This window comes from Aulostomus chinensis, chromosome 11 (genome assembly GCF_037954235.1).
Source record: "Aulostomus chinensis isolate RoL2024-O1b breed Wild chromosome 11, RoL_Achi_v1.0, whole genome shotgun sequence".
NCBI lineage: Eukaryota > Metazoa > Chordata > Actinopteri > Syngnathiformes > Aulostomidae > Aulostomus > Aulostomus chinensis.
The window spans coordinates 5,543,257-5,566,106 of NC_141330.1; the positions used below are offsets into that span (position 1 = coordinate 5,543,257).

At 42.8% G+C, this 22,850-nt stretch overlaps 1 protein-coding gene across 7 annotated transcripts; it reads left to right on the forward strand.

The window, feature by feature from the left end:
• Positions 1-1,741: 1,741 nt before the first annotated feature.
• On the forward strand, positions 1,742-22,082 carry mag (myelin associated glycoprotein). 7 transcript variants are annotated; one of them, XM_086217926.1, is made up of 13 exons: positions 1,742-1,801; positions 9,203-9,303; positions 11,383-11,490; positions 12,296-12,357; positions 12,499-12,867; positions 15,048-15,344; positions 15,936-16,193; positions 17,237-17,497; positions 17,674-17,982; positions 18,879-18,978; positions 19,571-19,667; positions 19,948-20,001; positions 20,301-22,082. In XM_086217926.1, exons 4-13 carry the CDS (start codon positions 12,312-12,314, stop codon positions 20,457-20,459), a joined length of 1,950 nt encoding a protein of 649 aa, XP_086074052.1. In that variant the 5' UTR covers positions 1,742-1,801; positions 9,203-9,303; positions 11,383-11,490; positions 12,296-12,311; the 3' UTR covers positions 20,460-22,082. The 7 variants fall into 7 exon arrangements, with proteins under 7 accessions (XP_086074052.1, XP_086074055.1, XP_086074054.1 ...); XM_086217929.1 differs by having other exon boundaries at positions 1,763-1,801; positions 9,203-9,296; XM_086217928.1 differs by lacking the exon at positions 1,742-1,801 and adding an exon at positions 5,463-5,606 and having other exon boundaries at positions 11,385-11,490.
• Positions 22,083-22,850: the final 768 nt, after the last annotated feature.

The following is a 22,850-nucleotide window of genomic DNA, read 5'->3' on the forward strand; positions in this document are numbered from 1 at the left end:
TTGATGACATCATTTATCCTATCACCAAATGATATTGAAATATCTGTATGCTTTTGTAACAAAGGAGAGTTAATAAACCTTTTTATGCCTTTTTTTCATGTATAAAACTTTGTGGCTGCCACAAGTGCCTTAGATTGTACAGGATTTTAGTTGTATACGTTAAAGTTGACTAATAATGGCTTTAAAACATAAGTACAAATGTTTCGTTTAAATTCAGCTTTTATACTGCTTTTGTCGTTGTAGATTCAAAGGGTTTTATGGATTTTACTTGTGAAAAATTGAGGTATATTCACTCAGACAAACTATATATATTTAGATGCAGGTTTATCTGTCTTGGTTTTAATTGTGTTTATGTGCTCGTGGTCTTTAGAAACCTGGGGAACAAATGAGATTCTTTTACAAGTGCTTTAGTTTTGTTTGTTTTTTTCCATTTTTGTATTATTATTTTACAGAATTTTCCTTTTAACCTGCAGTTTATTGTACAGCTGGCTTGTGTTATGCTTTGAAATTTCATTTTTGTTTGCCATGGAATGAAATCTCCTTTTACAATAAAGGTCTCACATGCCAGGTGATTTTCCTTGTTGTGCTCGGTTGTACCACTAGGAGGTGCCATTACGGCGCTGATCCCAGACTGCTTTTGGAATTGTCTGGATCTCAGATCCACAAATGACAGCTACCATTCATTGTTGTGGAATTTTATTTTTTTTTCCGTTTTTATGCCTGAGACGACAAACAGCTTTCTGTGCTGATCGATGAGAACCTGAAGAGGTTTGAATCTTTTACTACCGAGTGTTCAGCTGTCAGCACAGCCCCCAAAACATGGAACTAATACGAAATAACGTTGACGATACAAAACAATCCAGCGTGACAGGTTTGAGGCACTTAATGTGCGTTTTGTGAAACAAGTGCTTTTATTAATCTGACACATTAAAATAAGACTTCTAAATGAAGCTGAAGATGTTAATTCGCCCCCGTTTTTTTAATTTGTTTTTACTTTGACCACTGAATTGTATAGCCAGCCATTAGCCTGATGTGATTTTAGATGATACGTTTCAATAAATTTCAGATACTGACGTGCTTTTATACTCTGTAGTATGATTTCAGTACGTCTGCCAGGTTGGAAGATTGCCACTTTCACGACAGATTTCTGGATGTGTTATGAACACGAACAGTACCTACTCACTTTCACAGTTGCACATTTCAGTACTTCAACTTCTCTCCTCTGCTTCACGTACCTTTGATATACTTTGATGTGCTGCGTATGATTTCATCCAGTTGATCAGTCCCGTTCTAGTACAAATGGCAGCCTGTAAAGGATGTGGTGAGTATCTCTTGAATAACTTTAAAGTGTCTTCATGTTTACAAGTGTTTTACACTGCGGAGTCATGCATGTTTTTAGGAAATAGAATTCCATGCTCTCTTTCATCGACTAAGTGCTCAGGCTGTTCTCATCATGGTAGTGTATCCTCTTGACTTATTTATTTTTTTGCAGTTATTGAGCCTGTGCGTGCAGTGGGATATTAAAAAAAAAAAAATTAGAGGTCATTGTTAAAAGATGTCATCAGAACATCAAAAAAAAAAGAAGAATATTGTGACTTTTATCAAATGCAATCGTGTGGCTCTTATTCTAAAACGCCGTTTGATAGGTTGGACCTGCCCTCATCACAGGCTCTTGGTCTGCAGAGAGAGAGAGAGAGAGAGAGAGAGAAGGAGCAAATACTGGAGGAGAGAAGAGGACTTACTGCCTCCTCACTGGCTGCCTGTGATATCCTTCCCTACTGGCTTCAGATCAGCTGACAAGGTAAGAGCTCTTCCAGTTATTATTCTGTCCCTCATCTTTGAGGGACTCATTCTGCTGTTTTTCTGCTCCACTTGTAAAACGTGATTACTTCTTTCTTTTTTATTTCCTCTGGGTTCTTCTTCTGTATTAAAATTCTTCGTCTTAAAAGCCTTTCCTTGCTACAGAGTGGCTTTGAGTGAGCGACCATGAGGGCAGGTAGCCACATCGGCTGCACAGTTATGAGTTGTGGATGTGCAGTAACTCCCTGCATTCATGTTTCATTATTACAGAACATTTATATTTGATGCTGTGACTTACGTCCTTATCACCTCTTCTGATTGATGGAATTTCATTTCAAGTCAGAGACTCACGACTCAACAAATGCATTTTTTTCCCTACTTGTTTTAGGGGTTTTGTCACGGTGGCAAATGAATATTTAGAATCTTCAGAATATTTTGTTAAGACGGTCAATATATTTTGCAGAACTTCCTGGTCTCCATTCCACTCGCTGTAGGAAATAGCACAGGAAAAAAGACTTGAATGAATAGCAGTGAGAGTGGAATTTGAATTTTTATGAAATCGCCGTCTAATGTCAGTGTCTGCAGTGACAGCAAGCTGGAAAAATGTGACAGAAATATCAAACATTCCTCATCAAAGCCGCTCAGTGACATTTGGAGCACAATATGGGAATTTATCCCACTTTTTGTGGGGGGGGGGGGGGGGACGACATTTGTTTAGTCATCCGAGTCAAGTGGGACAACTAAGAGATTAGTATCACTTTTGGGAATCAAATTCCATGTGGTAACGGGACAGCAGCAGGTCAGAGCTTTGGATCTAAAGGTCTAAATTGTGTCAGTGACCTCAAATTCAACCGATACTTGAGGTCAGATGTTTGGTTTCCATCTGTGTCGGCATGTTCAAAAGATTTCGAGAGAATTGAGGAACTGAAGAACCGAGTCGATGAACCAATAAATGAAGACAAGAGCGTTCAGGTGGACACTCCTTAGGTGTGTTTCTCTTATTTTATTTATGTATTTATTTTTTTAACAAATGTAAGCATCATTCCCATCTTCTGTCCAGCCAAGTGGTCACAGGGACAATGGATCCATTCTCAGAGTGTGTGGTTCTGTCACCCGTCTCTGTCCAGCACAATCCCAGCACCCCCACCCCCACCACCCCCCATATGATAGCATACAAACATGTGTTTTGTAAGTTTATACTATGTGTATTTATCTCTCAGCACTGCACCAAGAACTGTTCCAACTAGGGCAGAGTATCAAACAAGGATACTTTTATGGTACCGACTGAAATACTTCAGTAGTAGCAAGAGATGCCTCGCCACTCAGTTCCAAATGTCCAAGTTGTGATTTGTCTTTTATGTCCGAATGTACAGAGACATGAGTTGAAAAGTTAAACCACATTTTGCTAGACGTTGACAGTGCATTTTTAAAAAACTGCTTTTTCTGAAGGATTTCATCTACATTACAAAAAAAAGGGCTCATCAGTCCATAAAATATTTGTATATTTAAATATCTGAATGATAAATGATTGATGTCAGCATGCAAGCAAACCCGAAGATCATGAATGTAAGGCTTGTATTTATATTCAGAACTGACCACTGGATGAGCGCTCACCAAACTGGTTCGTCCGCTGAGTAAGACGAAGAAATCTGAGCCAAATTTGAACTTCACCCAAGCTCAGGTTGCACAAGAGGAACTGTTGTGTGATCACGAAAGTGGAGTCAGAATCAGTTTAATCAGCATTTTCACTGTTACAGGTTTGTTGTGGCAGCGCTGTTACTGACGCTGTGAACTGATTGGAGTGTTCATCAGAGTTACGCCTGCAGGAGAGAACTGTATAAATGTCAGGTTGTTGTGGAGGAGTGCAAGGAAGCTGTAACCAGGGTTTCCTTTTCCTCCCCCTTGACTTGTGCACGGCTCGGCACCATTGATTTTCTGCGCTGTCCTGATACTCTGTTGTAGTCAGTTCTTGTCTTGTTTGTCGGCTGAAGTGAATTACTGACATGATGGATTCGATCAGTGCCCATTGAGGTGTTGCCTGACTCACCTTGAAAACTTTGATGTGGTGGTATAGAGAAGAAGGTTGATGACTGCGCAGAAAGACTTCAGACTGCGCGGAATCGCTTCTTTGAATAAAAAGGCAGAATTCAACCTCTTGGGGACCATGAATATCTCCCGCTCTCAGCTGTGGCTAAAAACTTTGGTTGACTCTGTCTTTTAATGTTTCGCTTTCAGTGTTTGTTGTGTGTAGTCAGTGACCAGTAAATTAAGATGTGCTTGAGATACAGACGTTATTTTAACAGGTTCAGTATCTACAAGGGTAGACGAGGGTTATTCTGGGGACCATAACTCCTGGCTGCATCCCTGTTTACATCAGAGGAGCCACGGCTCACAAACTCAAAGTTAAAGCACTAAAGTCCACGAGACTTACAACTGAGAGAGAAACGTCGAACAAGAGACAGAGACAAATGAGCGAGGGCAGAGAAAAGGGGATTGTTGTGATTAAAAGACAATTATCTGTGCGCATCGACTTCCCAGTGTTGTGCGGTGTCAGGCTCGAGCTGAGCTGTTCTGTCCCAGAAGGCCTTGAGAAACAATAGCTACTGTGTCAGGAGGAGGCAGGGGCGTGTGTTAACAAGTCTTGAGGTTTCATGACATGGTCATAGCACGAACACCCCCCCATCCACCCACCCCTCCCCTTCTGATGCCACATTTAGGCTTCATGATTTGTGTGTATTAATCGGTCGTAAGCAGAATGAGTTGGCAGGCCGATTAGTTGGCTGGCTTCAGTGTAAAGTTGACGTTCAATCGCCCGCCAACACTGACTCACAGTTGTAAGCAGATCTTTTAAGACAGGCTATTTATGAACCTCATTACCAGTCAAATAATGTCACAGTTTGAAACCAGTCGAAGTTGATTCAATTACCTTTAGGTTCTCTCGCTCTTTTTTTTTTTTTTTAAGTTCAATATGTGGCCATTAGAAGAGCCGATGTTTGATCACAGGCGGCGCCATGACAGTGATCCCTCTAAATAGAATTGATGCGTTTAAAAGTAGCACCAGTGACCTCGGTTCACCGTGTGGGTCAGTCAGAGGACATCAGGGAGGAGTCTGCTGGTCTCACACCCCTTCAGCTGGGCTGCATGTTGATTGGGTTTTTTTTTAACGGTTAAGTTCTACTGACTTCTCTGTGGGGAAGATTACTCAGAAGTCAGCGAGCGAAAGCACTGTTGAGGTTTGTTTTTTATTTCCTCATCCAGTGATCTTTCAGGTTTCTAAACTTAAAACAATGGTACATTCAGCTAATAAAAAGTACTTATTTCAACCTTTCATGGTATCTCTTGCCCTCTGTTACTCTGATTTATAAGATAACAAAAAGTGGATGTGTACTCCATCAATTCCAAATGGTCAAATATGCTTAGTTCCATCCAGCATAAACCAACCAGCCGTGTTGGTTAGAGAGGCCTCGGAGCTCAAAGCCTTACCCATATTTGTTGGGGCGAGGGGGAACAGTGTGGCCCTTTGTGGCCCCCATGTGTATTTATGAATGGTTGAGCCTCAGGGCGAAGACCCAGAACAATGCTGCTACACTGAAGGACTGATTTTCATATGGGAGGGGTGGTGATGGTGAGGATAGTGGTGGGGAGGGCAGTTTATTGCCCACCGTTGGGGCTTGGTACAGAGAGTGGCGAGAGGTCTTGCTGGTGACGGGCTGGTGTGACGCCTTGCGTGAGAGCGTTAGAGGGAAGGCAGCTGGTTCTTCTCATACTGCTGAAAGCCTGGAGGTCGGCCGCCACCACCTACACAGGTACCTATCTATCGATCTGTCTATCCATCCATCTATCCATCTATGTATCCATCTACCTATCTATCGATCTGTCTATCCATCCATCTATCCATCTATGTATCCATCTACCTATCTATCTATCTATCTATCCATCTATGTATGTATGTATGTATCTATCTATCTACCTATCTATCTATCGATCTATCTATCTATCTATCTATCTATCTATCTATCCATCTATGTATGTATGTATGTATGTATGTATGTATGTATGTATCTATCTATCTATCAATCTATCTATCTATCTATCTATTGATCGATCGATCTATCTATCTATCTATCCATCTATGTATGTATGTATGTATGTATCTATCTATCTATCATCTATCATCTATCTATCTATCTATCTATCTATCTATTGATCTATGTATGTATGTATGTATGTATGTATCCATCTATCTATCTATACCTACCTTTTTTGTTCATAGATGATGTGACTGAGTAAGGTGATGAGTAAGTGAGGGAATGTGAGAATGTGTGTGCGTGTGCGTGCGTGTGTGTGTGTGTGTGTGTGTGTGTGTGTGTGTCATTCAGCATTAGCAAGCGCTGCTAGAAGTCCAGCCAATTATTACTGCACAGATTTTGGCTGCCAGTGTCATTAGCGCTGAGCTGTTCCTGTAAGCGCATCCAAACTGAGATCGGACGCCAGGTAGAGGAGCCCCCGCTTTTATTAGTGATTCAGTTTTGTATGATTCAGTTATGTGAATGATATTTAGGTTCTCTTTAGTTAATCTGTCACCAAACACAGTTTTCTTGGTTCATTTAAAGAGGTCTAAATATACTCGTCCTCTTTATAGAAAAGGGGAACCCTCATTTTCCAGATTCAGTGGTATTTTTGTACTCCACACCACAACTGTGGTCTGGAGTCAATAAAGTGAATCTGAATCTGAATCTGAATCTAAAAGATTCATGGTTTTAAGTTGTACTGAAAGGCCAAATGTTGAATTCTGAATATGATTGTAGAGAAAAATACTGTACTTCCTCCAGGTTATGCAAGACTGATCTATGTTTTTAGGATGGGGGGTCTTTAAGGTATTCTTCCTAATGCTCTTTTTGCATAATTTTCTCAACGATGTTTATTTCTGCCTTCAGTTTTTTTTCACATCTGTTTGAAGGACAGGCTGGTGGAGTTATTGTATCCTTGCTGTGTCAGTTTGAGATGATTTAAATGGAGGGTTGGAGGGAGTGCTGATACATGTTCTTCATCGGTGCGGCTGAGCAGGTCTGTGCTCTGTTTGTTGCCCCCTTTAGTTCAGAGCGGAAGGGAGATCGCTCTAATGAGAGAGGAGGCCTGTGGCTCACCATCTGCCCACTGGGCCGGGGATTGCCAGAGTCTGCCAGGTAGAAAAGATAGAAACAAGCGATTGGGGCTCCTGGTCTGATGTAACATTGATGATCTTCCAAGTGAAGCATCTACTTTTGATAAACTCTCAGTAAGAGAGACCTCTTAAACTGGGTGCCATTTCTGGAGGTTGTGCCTGAATGGAAAGCGGATTAAAACACGGCAATATTAAATTCAAGTGTGCGCAGGGAAATCGAGGCAGCAACATATGGTGATATCTTTATTTTCAGGATACTGGATTGCAACTGTATTTTATCTATTATTATATTACATATCACACTGCATATTGTATGGTGAGGTCCTCGCCAACAGTGTTAATACACACTTCCTAGGAGAACTTCACAGCAGCAATGGTAAAAACATGCATGGTAAGAAGTATGCCAAAGCAAAAACACAACAGGTACCAGGACCATCTACTTCATAGAACACGTTAACAAATGAAAAGAGACCTAATGCATTTTATACGTCACCTGTGAGAAACAAGAAGGTATGGTTTTATTTTCCTTGATTACTTCAAAATCCAGTTGAATCTTTTATTTATGCCAGATCTCTGCAGCATTTGGACAGACTGTGTGACTGGATATTGGCATAACTCAATGTTTATATTGTGTGTGTGTGTGTGAGCGTGTGTGTGTGTGTGTCGCGCCAGGCTCATCGCAGCTCAGCGCGGCGTGTGTGGGAGGGGGGAGCAGTCATGTTTTAAGACCATCTGCTCCACTGAGTATTTTAGTGGGGGCCTTAGCTTGTGGTTGACCAACGCACGTCACATGCAAACAGCAAAGCACAAGCTGTGAGCGAGCCTGTTCCGGAAAAAATTCCTCCAGTTTTACTCTTGTACAATGGGCAGTGTTCTGCATACAAGGTCCTCATTCTTCACCCCTCCTCTTTAAGAGCACCATCAAAGCTCTCGTACATGGAGCCCAGACGATACCCACAGTAAAAATATTCGTCTTGGCGCTGACGATTGTATGCGTGAACAATTCCAGTAATGTAAAGTGGCTTGTAAGAGGTGTCCTGGTATGACGAATACATGCTGATGTGGAATATGTTGTTGAAGTTTAAGCAAAAACCCCAAATGAAAAAAAGCAGGGATTAAGAATGCAAAACATCCTTACGACAGAGACTTTTGTGTTTATTTTGCTTTTGACGATGGCTTGTGAGTAAAGGCCACAGAAGCAAGTGTTATAAACGCTCTTGCACATATACAATGACTTCAGCCCCTGCAGGACAATAGAGTAGGCAAAGCACATAGGGGATGAAGAGGATGGTCACATAACTGTGCACCCCACACTGAGTAGTGTGTTGGCATGCCTTATGCTGACATGTGTGTAGGGGGGGTATGGCATGCTGCACATTCATTTGTACACAGTTCCAGGGTATCAGTGCAGCATTCTCTTCTTCAGCTCCGACTCCAGACGTGCGTGTGTTTACGTAGGAATTCCCTCAAGATTGTCCACTGCTCGCTTGATGCCATCACTTGGCCGGTGGCCGAACAGCTTTTGGACGCAATGACTCAACCTACATGTAACAATGAGGGTGGGAAAAAAAAAAGTGCCTTACTGGAGAGACAAGTTGTCTTTGTTACATATATATGTAAACTGGGCGGACATCTGACTGTCTACACTGGTGTTCCCCGCCTACAAACATTCCTCAGCAGGGAAAATATTATATCTCCATATGGGTGTAAAGATCAACCATCATGCCCTGAAGCCTCTGAAATTCAAGTATGCAGACAAATGCAGCTCTCATTCTTAAATACTGTCTGGTAGACTCTTTTAAACAAATGAAGCTTTAAGCAAATATGAAATTTACATAACTCTATTCATATCACCGTTTCTATATTCCTCCTACTCTCCATATGGTGCTTTGATTACGCAAAGTGATACTGAGTCATTCCTTCACTGCACTACTTGTAACCTTCATATCTTGGGGATCAGTTGCATGAAGCCTCCCAGCTAATGTCTGTGTTTTGCTCTGACATTAGACGGACGTATGATCAGGGCGTGGAGTTCATAATGTCGAGACACATGGGACAGATGAGAGAAATGATGGAACAGAGGAGGGGAATGCTGAGTGGGCAAAAGATCAGCTCCAAAAATGCCTGAAGAACTTATTCAAAACTGCCCACGGCACATGTTCACCAGAGCTCACACAGACTCCCTGTCTTCCCCTTATCTCCTCTTGTCTTATCTCCCCTTTCCATCTTTTCCCATAGAGTCTGACATCCCGGCATCATAGTGAGGGGACCAACTCAGGGAGAACAAAAAAACCAACAGGACTGAGAGGGACGGATCCTGACGCTAAGGCTGGTATGAGGCAAGTGTTGTGTGTTAGTGTATGTAAGTGTGCACACGTATGCGCCGTGCTCTGTGCAAGCCGTTTGTCTGCTCCATCAATGAGGCCGTTGTTGTTGAGGTGGTGGTGGTGTCAGTGGCCCTGCCTGCCTGGTTGCTCGGCTCTATTCTCCACTGCCGTTAGTGATGCGCAGCCTCTCTGCCTGGACTCCCTCTCCCAGCTCTTGGCCTTTTGTTACAGTGCAGATGGTGGAGCTTGACGCAACATTGGAGAAGAGTTTGGATTGTCACAGGCAACAGAGTGGCATTATGGAGTAAGGCATCTCAAAGTGTGACCCATTTCAGTCTGAGATGTCTGGTTTCATAGAAGAAGGCAGTTATCTGCCAACTTTAACAAGCTCAATAAACTAAGAATTTCGGAGTCTTTTGCCAACGATGTGCCAAATGACAAATCTTTGACCTTTTGCGATGTCGAATCAGGAGCACTTTTCTCTGCTCTCGATCAACAACAACAAGGCTAATATTGCTCATGAATTCGCCGGGGGATGTTGGGATGTGTTAATCACGAAACTCAAAAGCACAATCCACTCTGAGGCCAGCCATCTGCACACACCGGCTGCTGCAGCATGAGGCATAAATCCGCTGCTTCTGTATTAAATTTACATCAACTGCACGTATAACGTTCGTGCTGATAATAGTATCACGAAGTTGCATCATGAGATAAGTCAGGAAGTTAAAACCAGTTTGAGGAAAAAAAACAACAACAACATTTAAACATGATGCTGTAATGTTGCAGTGTGAGCAGTAAATGCTAAATAAATGGCACAAGTAATAAAACAGAAGTTGAAGAGAGTCATCCTGTATTCCCTGCTGACTGTTGGTCCATGTTTAAGTTTTCCCGTTCTTGGGTTCAGTTTGGTATTCCAAAACCATCAGTACTGGCTGTGCCTGCATTTGTATCACCAAAAGCAGCGCATAGGACGTTAGAGTTGATCGTAGCTGAGTCATTATAATACTGATACCTCTGGTTTCAATGAGGTGCTTCTAGAAGCATGGACGACATGGAAGCTACAATCACTGCAACAGTAACTTGCTCATAGTCTCATATAACGTTGGAGCTTCAACATTGTATGTCTCACCATCGTCATATTCATTATGTATGTTTTAGAGGCACAAATAACATACATGCACAAATAAAACACATCCCGCAAACTAAATACCTCTTTCACTTACTTTAAAACATGTCCATGTCCAGGTTGAGGCATGCAGGCAGGTGAAGATACTCGTGGTATGACACCGACCATCAGAGATATTTTCCTCTAGAGGCCAGACAGTCTGTAATATCTGGTGAACGTTGTGAACTGTGTTTTCCAAACCAAGTGCCGACAGAAAAAAAATGTAATTACATTTTAAAATGGCAGAAAATAAGGCAGTAATTAAAAAGACTCAGAGTATAGAAACCATCAGTAAACACAATAAACACAATACTCTCCATCTTCTATTCGTAGACGTGTTGCTATGACAGCAGTGTTGTCATCAACCAGCATCGCGAGCAGCTGAGATGTGTCGCCCCCCCACTTATTTGACTGGAATGTGTTCAAGGCAGTGTGATGTCAAATCCTGCGGAACACTAAGAGAAGCTAAAAGTTCATCACAGCTGCTTTGAATAAATAAATCTGGAACACAACTTAACACCACTGAGATATCGGAGGATTCGCGTGCCCTGGTGGAAATTTAGCAGCGACAGTATCAGTAATCCACTTGACGCTGATGTCATGATGTGTGGTGACTGGAGTTTGGCGCGGTGTCAGAGCTCAGCCAACAGTGAGTGTCATTCATTAGATGGGCTTACGTATGGCGGCCATAAATGAGTGACTCCACTGGGGGGGAAGGGACGACGTTCTGGCTGATGCTGTTGTACCTTTCTGTGTTCAGAATCACATGCTAACGTTCTATTCATGACATGCGTGTCCCCCTGGCTGAACATGTTGGAGGCAACACGTTAGTATCAGGTTCGCAACACAGCCATGTGCGTGGGAACGGGCTGTCATCTGATGACGTCACCCCCTGATGCAGCTGATGTCAGTTTCTGTCTTACTAGAGGAGAAGGCCGTCCAGCCGTCTGGGTGTGAGTGAACACCCTCTAGTGGAGCTGCCGACAAGCTTTCCCGCAGAGCTTCTGTCTGTTTCTACCCGTCTGTGTTTCAAGGTATTACCAAGGCACTTTTTTTATAAGCAAATGTGTGTGTCTGTGTCTCCATCTATGTCATGTTGAGGTGTTTGAAGCATAGGAAAAGCAGAACGCAACCAGAACTACTGTGTAAAACACTTAGTAACTAAACCTAACTCACCATCAGTGTGAGCCCTGTGGCATGTTTCCTGAGACAAAGCGGCTGTGGCATGTTTCCTGTTTCATTAACAATAATCTGTATTTATGCGGTATCTTTATTGACAACATAGACATAAAAAAATAGAGTAATGTAAGTGAAAAGTGCAGCATGTTTCTGAAATCAAGTCTGGCATCAGAGATGAAAATCTCTGAAAAAAATGCAAATGGATTAATATTCAAAAGTTAACTTAAATGAAAGTAATTTGCCTCGTGATATCTGATACTTTTTTTTTTTTTTTTTTAGCATTTCCAGAAAAATAAATGACAGAAAACTATGTAGTACATATGGTTGTTAGATCCACCATTTTGCTTCAGTTACTCTTTGCAGCCTGGTTCTAAAGCGCTAGGATAAGTGAGTACCTTTTAAAAACATCGTCAAACTCAACAGTTTTTCTTTGCTTTTTTTTTTTTTTTACTTACACTTTAGATGAAGATATCTCTAAGAAGTTACTGTTTAGTTATTTAAACTCAAAGAGAATCCCTAGTAAAGCTCAGATTCTAAGAAGCTGCTGTTCCAAGAGTTAAATGAAGGGTCTGAGCGACCGATGCCGTTGATGTAAACGAGACCCGTCCGATGTTTTCTGACCTGGTGATGCAAACTAAGAGGATTTCATCTGTCCCTGAGGTGCGGCGTGGGGACCATGTGGTGCTTGGAGCTGCTCTTACCACTGCTGTTGATCATCAATGGTAATAAACTCCACTGATTTGTTCACTGCTGACGGGATCGTCTTCCACTGCACCTCACATTTACTGCCTCACACACGGTGATCGTAGATCTTTGAGAGATTTTTACTGGGATTTCATCAACATCGGCCTCTTATCTCTCAGATGCCAGCTCCCAGTGGAACGTTTGGGTACCTCGGGACATCTCAGCCATGACCAACTCCTGTGTTGTCATCCCATGCACCTTCATGTATCCGTCTGGTATCAGGCCATACCGTGGCATTCACGGTATCTGGTACTACGGTCAGCCCTACCCTCAACTCTTCCCACCTGTGGTCTTCAAATCGCGCACGGACGTTGTGCACGAGAGCTACAAGGGTCGCACCAAGCTGCTGGGTGACCTGCACCAGAGGAACTGCACCCTGCTTATCAGCAACATCAGCGCAGAGCACTCAGGGAGATACTACTTTCGTGCTGACCTCGGTGGAGCAAACATGTATACGTACCCAGACTACGCTGAACTCAAAGTTCTGGGTGAGTCACTGACTGACAGATGTGTAAATCATCGCTAGAATCCGCATCCTCACGCAAACCACATCCTCACTCATGTACTACACGAGGCAGATTTCAAACATGCAGTCCGATAAATGAAACCCCTTTGAAGTATAAAGAACTGGCGACCCGTCCAAGGTGAGCCCCGCCTCACCCCCGAAGGCTGCTGGGACCCTAAACAGGATAAGAGGTAGAAAATGGATGGTTGAAATATAAAAAATATAAAAGCTTCATCTCTGCAATATCAGTGTCTTTATGAGCCTAAACTTGACAAAAAAAACCAACCTAACATAATATTCCTTCTTGCTTTGACAGTCATTGTTGTAACTGTGTACAAACTTCAAGCTGTCATGCTCTGAATCATGATAAATACTGTATATATATTTATATTTCTAACAAAAATCTGGCCTCTTTCTCAACATCGATAACACTAATGTGCATGCTGAGGAATGTCCAGTGCTGCACTGCCCTCACAGCAGAGTTCTGCATTTGTTGCCCCACCACCACCACCATCTTATCGACTGATACTTAGACAGTCTGTTCTTGACGCTGTTGAATTAATTCAAGATCAGCATTATCTGCAGTGGTACCCCGTGACTTAACCACAGCAGCACGGCTCTGTAGTTGCTCTCCAAAGAATGGACACTGACAGCTAATTGCTTGTCCCATTTGCAGGAGGTAACGAGCCATTTCAAAGAGTCGGAAAAGCCTTGTTTGACCTGGCGGCGATCTGACTCGTCCAGCTTCTCACCTCCTTTGGTCAAGACAGCTGCGCTCCTTACTCTGGCTGTGGCATCCACATGACATACATACAGATTGCAGATCGTTGTAAAGATCACTTGTTGATATACACACTTCATGATCAAACATTATTATGGGATCAATAAACATATGTGTAGAATCACGTGTATGTCACTTATGGCCTTCCTCTATACCAGTGATTCCCAAACTGTGGGCTGCAGTCCTCTAGTGGGCCAGAACGGTATTGCAAGCAAGCCACTAAATGAGTTCCAAAATAGTATGATTTGTGTGTGTGTGTGTGTGTGTGTGGGGGGGGGGGGTGTAATTATATAAAGATATAAATACAAAGAATAATATTTTAAATGTTAAAACTCATTTACATTTAAAGGGGTTTTAAAATGTTTAAATATTATTTTCATTCTTTTTTTTGGGGGGGGGGGGGTCCTAGTATTAGACACCTGAGAACAAAAGAGAAATGAGAAATTCTGTTGTTGTCGGCAGGATCCCTTAGCAGCGGGACCGCATTGCACTTGACTTGTGTACATTTATACTTAAGGATGGACAGCTGGCTGGCAACAGGGAGAATTAAGATGAAATAGAGACAGGAGACGATGGGGGATTGACAGCTGTCAGAGGTGGGCTGCGAACATTTTTAAGACTTAAAAGCCGGCCCTGAGTTGGAAAAGATGGAAACGTGGCATCTTATTGGTCCGTCGGTTAAGTGCAGACCACGTAGGCCAACGCTGTGCAGAGAACCAGAGATCTATTCCAGCCCGGGTCCTACTCTGCATGTCGTTCCCCTTTCTTGTCATTCCTTCACATTTGAGATCTCTTAAAAGAGCAAAAGCATAAAAAGCATAAAAAAATGCCAAAGAAAAGGTTAGGACCCACTGCTCTGTATTATGTCATCGTCCGTTTCTGACCGGGTGTTGAGTTCCTCGCCTCTCAGACGGTTTCTTGCTTCCATCCTGATTTCAGTGGCTCAGACGATCCAGGTGTTGCTTTTGGGCCTCATCATTTATCCTGTTTCTTGTAAGACGCAGGTTTTAAGGAACAGCTTTTCATGACACACTGCAACATCAGTGCGCACCATTCTCCGCCATTTTGGACTGAGGAACTTATTGGACAAACGGGTGAATGTGTGGTAACATCAAGGAATTTAATGACATTTCTGACTCCTCCCTTTGTTCTTGGTCATCTTGTCTGTTGTTCTATAGATGCTATTCTGTGTTGTTCCCACTGATGTGCTCAGTCCAAAACGGTGGGACCGCTGTTACAAGACAAAAACCCGTAGGATTTTCTTTCGTTGTGATGAAAGTGGATTGAAAAATGTTATTTTAGTTGCATGCTATGTTATTTTATATTATCATCATTTCTGTAAAGTGTGTTGTTGTTGAAATGCTTTTCTTCCTTTTCCTTAGAACAACCCACCATTGACGTCCCAGAGGAGATTGTCAGTGACGAGAGCCTTGAGCTGACATGCTACGCTCCTGACAACTGCCCTGACATGACCCCAGAGATCCAGTGGATGTATACTGACTATCTGCCTGACCCTGAGTTCAGCTCTGACTTTGTGGAGGAGAGCAACACAGCAGTTCTCTCCAGCACCCTCACTTTTACACCCAGACCCATGCACAACGGGCAGCTCCTGGGATGCAGGGTGTACTACCCCAACACCACCCTGGTCTACGAGAGGCTCGTCTCTCTAGACATCAAGTGTAAGTAAAACAGCACCTGTGTGTACTGAGGGATAATGGCACTGCAAATACAACAGAAATCAACATAGAGTCAATCGTAACATCCTCTTTGGGGTTTTTTTGTGCAATATGTTTGTTCAAGTTCCCCTAAAAAAAGGTCTCCTGTCGTATCAGAAGCTCAGTCTTTCGCAAGCATGGGCTAAAGCAAGCATGCAGGTGTCCAGGAAGTCCACACAGGGCACACAGAGCAGAGTGAACTTTGAAGAATAAAAGTGACCAATACTCAGCAAAGCTGAGGTTGATAAGATCTCACAGCCGAACTAAGAATCCAATATATTCTTATTCCTTTGTTGAGAATGCTAAAACACTGCAGGTTGTACCAAAGTTCAAACTGAGTCTTGGTTTCATTTCCTGCTGTACTGTTCCAAATATTTGTACCTATGAAGGACCATAACCCCTTTACCTGCCACCCAGTACCATTCAGCACACGCCCTGAAGGATCAAAACTGACATTTCAACATGTGGTCTGGTTTTTAATGCAATATGTAACTGATATTCAGTCGAGACACGAGTCCTATGACACTGAATTCACCATCTCATTTTTACTCCCAGATGCGCCACGCTCAGTATGGGTGAACGTGTCTTCAGAGGTGATGGAAGGCAGCTCTGTGACTCTACACTGTGAGGTGGACAGTAACCCTCCTCCTAGGATCTCCTGGATGTTTGGAGACCAGGAGTTGCTGTGGGACACAGCGTCCAACATCTCTCACACCATGGAAGATGTGACGCCTGCAGATGAGGGGATCTACACCTGCATTGGGGACAACGGCTACGGCATCATGAACACTTCACTCTATCTGGCTGTCAAGTGTAAGTTTGTGACAACGGCTTGTCCCCAGTATTTTATGGTGGTTTTGAGTATTTACTCCCCCCAAAAAATGCAAAACACTCAGCCTGCATCTGTATGATGGATTTTTGAGGGAGCTATTGGACACACTGTTCCACTGTGGCATAAAAACGAATGAAACCTGAAAAAAGGTTCAAACTGACATAGACATGTCTTAAATCACTTCTGGAGCAGAGTGTCCTTCTGTGCAATACCCAGCATTTTACAAACCATTCCTTTCCTCAGATTGAATCAATATGCCGCAACATCTGGGAGAGCTTTGGAGCTACAGGGAGACAAACGATAGAAGCACAATGAAGAGGTGTACCAAGCAAGATTGAGAAGCTGTGTCTCAAATCCATACAACATTCTAATAGTGTCATAAATCAATGCGTTGTTTTGTTTTGTTCAACCAGCGAGTGGCACAAGACAGTCAGACTGCAACCTTACAACCTACCAGTTGCCGAAGATTTTTATCCAAAAATATGAGGCTTTACTTCCGAAATCCTTCTGATGTACCACCGCAATTTGATTTCCATTTATTAGCTCTACATTGCGCATTACATTGTGGGACAGTTAGTGATCAACAAAACAAAACAACAACAACAACAACAAATCCAGAGGTCAAATGGATTTAGTGTGCATGTTTAAAGCTTCATTTTGCCACTTTTGTACATCGTCTGAGATTTATTCCTGTTAACACTCAAAAGTGAGTCGCTTACAGGGGTGAATGCAACGTTGATGTATTCTTGGGAGCCAGGAAGCTCAACGCAACCTTTTAACAACTGTCTCAATCTGTTCTAAATTGCTCAGTTTATCGGAATTTTGAGCATTTAAATGAAAGTAGTTGACCACTTCCTTCCTTTTACACAGACTTGTCTTGCAACATTAACAGCTGTCGCTCTGTACTCTCTTAATCTCTCTTTATTGTCCTTCTGTCCTGTGAGTTTTATTGACCCAGGTGTGTTCGGGCATTTTTCTCTCCAAGACATTTTCCAAATCTGAGCAAGAATTGATTTTGTTGCAGACCCTCCCCGTGAGCCCCTGGTGAACGGCTCTATGACAGTACTGGAGGGAAGCTCGCTAGCTCTGCACTGCAGCACCCAGGGAAGCCCAGCCCCAACCCTCACCTGGCTGAAGGACGGCGAGCTGGTGGGAACCATCACTGCAGACGAGCTGTCAGTGCTGGAGATCTTGGAGATCACACCGCAGGGAGACGGGCAGTACCGCTGCCTGGCTGAGAACGAGCACGGCCGAGCTAGCAGCTCCCTAAACATCACTGTTGAGTGTGAGTGCTTCGCTGTTATGAAAGTGAACACAAAGAGGGATATTGACCTGCAGATCAATGAAAAAAAATCATCTTAATATCTTAAATAATTTCTTGAAAAACACGCAGTAAGCACATTCGATATATCTAAAAGCAGCGACCCAGTATATGTAAATACATCTGTATGTCTTTGATAGATGCCCCAGTCCTTCTGGATGAGTCCAAGTGCACGGTGGTCAGGGAGGGGGTCCAGTGTGTCTGCATTGCCACAGGAAACCCTGAGCCAACAATCGAGTTCTACCTGCCCGACTTGAATATCACCATTAATGAAACTGACGGCCGGTACAACTTCTACACACACTCAGACGGACACACGTCCACGGGTATGATCAAGCTGCGGGAGAAAGGCGAGCGGGTTAACAACGGTGGTCCTGCTGTCAACGTCCACTGCAGCATCTCCAACCTGTATGGACGAGAGAGCGTACATCTGGAGCTGCAGCAGGAGAGTAAGAGGGAGCAAACCGTCTTTGAAAGAATTCATTTAGTAACTGACTCTTTTTTTAACCGTTTGCCTCTCAAAATCAGATATCATTGCATGAACGGACAAATAAGACACACCTCCATCTATCAACCTCCCTGTTATCTTAATTTTAAATGAATATTTTACTGAAGAGTTCATCTTTTTGTTTTAAAGCTTCCATCTGAAGGGACCTAGGGACTCCAACTAGTACCAGATATTAGTGGCAGATATATAGGACACAGCTCTTTTCATTGAATGTTGTTGCCTCTTGTGTTTTATATGAATATGAAAAATTCATTGCTAGGCATGTACTGCAAAGCTCACTACTTTTTTTTGGTGATAACTTCCACATGATGTGACCAAGGGACTTCAAATCCGCTCCAGCTATAACTTCTTGATTGAAATGTAGGATTCCCTGTCTTTTTTTTTCCCCCTCAAGATGAATACTGTAGTGTTTATCATGTACTGCAAAAATCTGTGTTTTTTTTCCTTTTTCAGTTACTTCTATGTCACGTACTCTAGGGACTCAAAAACGCTGGTGCGGGACTGCACATGAAATAGGGACTCCAAATCAGCACGAGCTGGAATCTACCTGAAAATACAAGACAAACCTCTTTTTTTTCATTGCCTTTCAGAGCGTCCTATATTTATGAATACTTCAGAGTAAAATGTATTGTTTTCAAATACTGCAAAATGCATTTTTTTTCAGCAGCTTCCATTTCTAACGACTTAGGGATTCCAAATTACTTAACAAAGAAGATACACCTCTCTTTTATTGATTTTTAGTTTATTTTATGAATGTTTATTGTGGTAAAAATTGTAATATGTATTTATCGTTTACATAGTCTGAGTCTCCTAATACTTCCTTGCGTTTATTTTCAGAAAAGTACTTGATGGCGGTTATAGTTGGTACAATTGGAGGAGTGGCGGTCATTGCCTTCATCATTGCAGCAGTGAGATACATTGGCAGCAACAACAAGAAGTGAGTATCAGTGGCAGGCTAATGATGAGGCCAGTGTTAGGCAGAAGTAGTGTTTTCCTCACAAAGCAAGGAAACACTTAAGCCTCGTCATCCATTCTAAAACACAACGATGCACACTGTAGGAGTGAATGTGGGGTTGATGTGGACACGAGAATATCTCCAGAGCGATTTCTTTTTGCCACAAGTTCCCGTTGAAATCCTCGGACATTCCCTTGGCTGCCTAAGGAGTGGGTTAGTAAGCTGGACTAATCTTACACGTTGCGGGCACAATTCCCTGCACTGACACTGCTTTTGTATCCTTGACCCGCTATGCTAAATACAACCCAGGTAGCCCTCTTAACTAAGGTGCTTAATTTGAATCCTAAAGCGTATTTGGCCTCCCTCAATTACAAGCTTTCTCAGGCAAATCACCCCTGAAGTGGGTGTGAGCACAGCAACTAAACCCATTGAATAACCACGTCACTCACAGTCACATCTGGCCTCCAGCATAACCTTAGAGAGCTGGTTGTTTTAAAATGGATGCCCAGGCTTGGCGTGTTGCCCTCATTAGTGGCAGTCGAGACCGAGTCTGATTATGTGACTCCATCCCCAGAGAGAATGGCAACCCTAGGCAGGACGCGGTCCTGGAGAACCCAGCGTTGTACTACAGCGCAGTCAAGAAGGACAAACAAAATCTGAGGAAGAAAGTGGTGAGACATGCTGATGTCAATGATTCTCATAATGATGGAGGATGGGTCAGAAGACCACCCCCAGACTATTTGGGGTTATAGTTGAGAGTAATGACACTAGTCATATTTTTCTGAGACCTCACTGTAACTTCTGAAAAATGAGGAAGTAGTACTTTCCTTGAAGGAATCTCTCCCACTACCTAATTGCTTCAACCATGACCTTTCAAAACACTGTTTTCTCTTGCTTTCATCGCTTCTCTGCGTTTTCTGTCTTTTTCTCTCTCCCCTAACTCTTGCACAGCTTAAGACTGAGCTGTTGGGCTCAAAGTTTAACTCCATTCTAGAGGAGACTACGGTAAGGTTCCTTAAAAAAAAAAAAAAAAAAAAAAAAATCCCCATTAAAACACAAGTCTCAGTGATGCATCTCCTCGCATATTGGCTTCTGTGTTCTGTACACTGCTGTTTGTTTTCGAAACTGCCTCCTGCATTGCTGCTTTATCGCTCCAAGAAACTAACAGGAAACATCTCAGTGTCCCTCTCAGTATGCTGATCAGTAACCATTAACATCTGTTTGGTTTTTTTTCTTCTGCCATCGGACGTGTTGCCAGCACCTTGTCAGAGATCCCTGCCACTCACCAGTCATTCTTTCCGCAGGGAGAAGACGGGGACTATCGACCTGCGAGCTCTTTGGCAGACCTTGAGAGGCAAGAGCTGAATTACGCTGCTCTGGAGTTTATCGGGGCCCGGCCCAGAGAGGGAGCCTCAGGGAGGGGAGATGATGGCAGCACCTATACAGAAATCAAAGCCAAATGAATCGCGATCCTTCCCTGATCCCTTGGCTATGCGAGACACCGTGGCAACCCTGTGCCCGCCACATCTTCTGCCCCATAAACTGTCATAACTTCCCCTCCGCTATTGGAATTCACCTCATGACGACTCTTTATTTCTCATTTCTTCAGATTTTTCATATATAATGCCAGTACTACCCTGTCATGCTGCCCCTTCGCCACAGGATGCCCCTTCAAGGCCACCATTTTGGGAAAAACTGTTCTCTTTGGATTGAAAAAAAAAACAGCCCACTGGACGACATTAAAGAATTGTTAGCCTCAGTTGAAGACCTCTGAATCATTCACTGTTAACCAGCCGCCATGTTTTTGTTTTCTCCATGTTCTTCATCGTCATTGTTGATTTTCTTCTCACTGTTTGCTCTACATCTGCCTCGTTCAATTGTCGCTGTGTCTGCTGCCAGTCGAAGCATCAGGGCAAGGAGTAACCGTGCTTTTTGTTCTCTTATCTTTATACAGTATGTGTCTGTCGTCTGAGAGTGATTCCTCTCATTCTGGTTAGGCCTCTAGGTGATAACCTGAATGAGACAAGGGATGGAAACGCATCTCAGTATCTTGGTGCCACATTATTGTGTTTAACGTGATACTTCATCCAAAAAAAACAAACAAAAAAAAGACAAGAAAAAAAAAGGGTAATTTGTTTTTCGTTTTGTTTTCAATGCACCAAACGGTGAGTCTTGCACTTATTGGGTGAAGCACCACTTTAAAGTGTGCTGTGACTCATTTGACTCTCACAAAAACGAATAGATGAGATGTGGTTTTGCAGTTAAAAGCGGTACAAAACGTCACAGGCACTGAAATTTTCAGCTTTTTTTTTTTTCTTGTTAACAGTTGAATGTTGTCGGGGTATCTTGGGAGTTTTCTGCATCACGACCCATGCAGGGGGTCTGTTTCAACCTCTACGCCACCACTTTTCTCCCCGAAAGCATGGGTCCCAGCTCTCGCATTGATCTGGAAAATACAGACTGAAAGCACAACATACTACAAAGTGTTCTATCTTTTTGACAATGTGTATGTGTGTATGTGTGCGTGTATTCAAATCTTGCTGAAAGATCAAAGGACTCTGATCATCGGGGTCTTTGGAAAGTCATTTGACATCCGATGTAAAATGGAGGCTTTATTCTCACAAGGTTTTGTCAGGTGTTCGAACGACAAAAATTATGCTGACTAGCCAGTTGTTTGTGCTATTTGAAGACATTTGATCAACCAGTGATGTAAACTCAAAGCTCACTAATGGTCTAACTTGATAATTATGATAATAATACATATTAATAATATGTATATTGATAGGAAAGGGATGCCAGTATGTACAGTAAATACCCTGCACCGGCCTTTTGCTAGCAGGTACGTATTCAAGTATTGATTTATGATGCCAATGTGGCAAATTAAGAACAGTTTCATCACCCATCATTATTAATGGTAATACTGTACCAACCTTTAACTAGTGTGCATTACAGTCAAATCATGAAAGTATACAAGAGGCTATTTGTTTACATGCAAAGAGTGACTTTGTTATTGATCTTTGGATAATTCAGAACATAATACTTGTTGTGTATATCTATTTCTTTCCTGTCAACCATTAAAGGGATACCCCAGCAATCTACTATTGAACTTTCATTCCATTAACAGTTGAAATACCCGCTCACTTTTAAGTTTTGGTGACAGTATCATGGCATCTTTTTGGGAAATACTGTTTTTGTCCATCGTTTTTAGTGCGAGGCAAACAGATCGATGCCCTTCTCCCCTCTCTGTGTGCATTACGGAGTTCCAGACCTCCCCGCGGGACAGCTGACTGCTAGTTAGCTTAGCTGCAGTGAACACTAGTCTCAGGCAAGGGTGTCGCCTGGCCCCGGCCAGAATTTCCAAATCTTTGAAAAGCATAAGGAACAGCTATCATCCACAACATTTGGCCTCGTTGGAATCCCAGTTAGACAATTACCATCCTTGAATGCGATGACGCAGTTCACTCAGAGGGAAAGAGTCAAAACCACAATGGCGGCGCTGTAGCGGTGACATTCACGAGGCTCCCATTGAGGCAAATTTTTGGAAAGACTGGCAGGAATGATTGCACTAACAACACAACGACATTGAGGGTGTTTCTTCAAGGGGGAGATTCCTCCCAGGTTTTGCTCTCGCCGGGTCTGCATAAAGTTTAATACCGATAACAGACAGCAGAGGGATTTGTATCCTCCTGGGGATTTCTGTCCCTCTGAAAGAGAGCTTGAGTCAAAACCAAAACCAGAGCAAAAAAGTACGGTAAGAGAACAGTGACAGTTTTGAAACTGTGTTCAAGAAACTGTAAACAGTGTTGCAGACGTGATGAAGGAAATGAGGGATTTGATTCCCCCCCCCCCCCCAG

Excerpts from the sequence above, each read along its gene's own strand:
- mag (XM_086217926.1), top strand. The coding sequence starts at position 12,312 with ATGTGGTGCTTGGAGCTGCTCTTACCACTGCTGTTGATCATCAATG. Across the intron at positions 17,983-18,878 it reads TCTGGAGCTGCAGCAGGAGA|AAAAGTACTTGATGGCGGTT; the intron begins GTAAGAGGGAGC and ends GTTTATTTTCAG. Across the intron at positions 18,979-19,570 it reads ATTGGCAGCAACAACAAGAA|AGAGAATGGCAACCCTAGGC; the intron begins GTGAGTATCAGT and ends CTCCATCCCCAG.